This window comes from Pteropus alecto, unplaced genomic scaffold, assembly GCF_000325575.1.
Source record: "Pteropus alecto unplaced genomic scaffold, ASM32557v1 scaffold45, whole genome shotgun sequence".
NCBI lineage: Eukaryota > Metazoa > Chordata > Mammalia > Chiroptera > Pteropodidae > Pteropus > Pteropus alecto.
Genome location: NW_006442491.1, coordinates 22,811,076 through 22,812,903, shown reverse-complemented (window position 1 = coordinate 22,812,903; position 1,828 = coordinate 22,811,076). Strand labels below are relative to the sequence as shown.

At 40.0% G+C, this 1,828-nt stretch overlaps 1 protein-coding gene across 1 annotated transcript in view; it reads left to right on the top strand.

Moving 5' to 3' along the window:
• MROH8 (maestro heat like repeat family member 8) overlaps nucleotides 1-1,828 on the top strand; it is a 44,661-nt gene that overhangs the window by 17,177 nt on the left and 25,656 nt on the right. The window contains exon 8 of the mRNA XM_025039753.1: nucleotides 1,134-1,238. Coding sequence (XP_024895521.1) covers nucleotides 1,134-1,238 — 105 coding nt within the window. The remainder of the gene's footprint in view (nucleotides 1-1,133; nucleotides 1,239-1,828) is intronic.

Sequence of the window (1,828 nt, the reverse complement as noted above, 5' to 3'; positions counted from 1 at the left end):
CCTGATCTTCCTAGGTGGTCTCCCATCCAAGTACTAACCAGGCCCGACCCTGCTTAGCTTCCAAGATCAGACAGGATCAGGCTTGTTCAGGGTGGCATCGCCGTAAACTCTGTCTGGCTTATTTCACTTAGCACGGTTATCTCAAGTTCCACCCATGTTGTCGTAAATGGCAGTATTTCATCTCTTCATATGGCTGAGTAATATTCCATTGTATATATGTACCACAGCTTCTTTCAATAAATGCTTTAAATGGTTGCTGTAATTAATGCCTTAAATTATTACTGCTTACTACCACAGAAGAGTTTCGGTGACCAGAGAACAGAGTCAGCCAGGCAAGATTTAAAGGTTGTTAATACCCACCTGCCCCTATCTGTCAGGTTCTAGCAGATGCCATTCCATCATTAGGGATTTATTCATTGGAGTGCATTCACTAAAATTCAAGCATCTTGCTCCATTGCCCCTTTTCAAGATGCAGATATCCCAGAAAGCGGTAGTCCTTTAAACTATTATTAATCATTTGTATCTAAGTGCAGATGGACATTTATCTTTGCCACAACCAACCTTAACATTATTTCTCATTCCTCTTCTATTTGTACCTCAACACTCCAGCCAGATTGGGTTTCTCTTTTTTATCCAGTTGTGCCTTCTCCTTGCCTGCATTGGCAGCTTAATATAAGCCTTTTTTTTCTACCTGAAATGTCATCTTCTTTGTGAAACTCCTAGTCATGGATATGATTATCTTCTCCTTGAATCCTCCCATGACTGTTGCAGACAGATGCAATTTCCCCATCCTCAGAGTTCTTTAATAGCACATCATTAATTTTCTTTCTTTCCAACTTTCTAGAAAGTTGAAAACATACAGAAGAATAGAATAAATAATAGAAGAAAGTGGGATGAAGGGAAAATAAATCTCGAAAATAAGTAGAATGCAGACCATTTGATCCTCTGGGTCTTTGTGCCTTGTCATCCCACCACTTTAATTTCCAACCAAAACTGGTTATCACTTAGGAAAATATTTTCAGACATGGTAGTGACAGGTGGAACTTCGCTCTCCCCATTTTCTTCCACACAGAATAAGAGTGTTATCTCAGCTCTTCCTGATAAACCATCTAGACTCTCTTTATTTTTTATAGCACATAGATCCATGGGTACAGTCAGTCAAAGACCATGAGCGGGAACGGGCCACAATCAGCATGGCACAAGTTCTAAAGTGCTTGTCCAGACATCTCAACTTGAAGGTAAGCAACCCTTCATTTGCAGAGGGAGAAGGATCTAAAGCTATCCTGTTACTATATTCTTCCTATTTATGACTCCCAGACTGGTAACTCCTTGGTGCTCATGTAATATCATGGCCTTTAGCAATATTTACATATCTACCCCTCTCCTAAAATTCAAGCAGCTTGAGGCCAGATACTTTCTTTATAAATCTTGCATCCCCATTGCTTAGCATAAGAGCTAGAACATTACAGTAAATATTTTTGAATGAATGAGTAAATAAATGTAACCTAAAAATATCCAAGGGCTCACAGTGGCCTTGTCTCTGTGCACTGTTGTATTTGAAGTAATAAAGTCCAGCAGGCAAATATAAGTAAACAGTTTACGTATCTCTCAGCATCTCAAAGAAAATGGTTCTGCAGTTCCTCTTTGTAAATCCTCTCATTTCTGTCTTTCACTCTCTTTCTTCTCCCTTCTTCTGAATCCTCTCCTAACTTAAGGGATCCTCTCCTAATGTTAGATCGGGCCATATTCAGAGACTGCAATATGCGGACCAGCATATGCCCTACAGCCAGACCACAAGGAAACCTGCAGGACAAAGGCAGATTTCTGC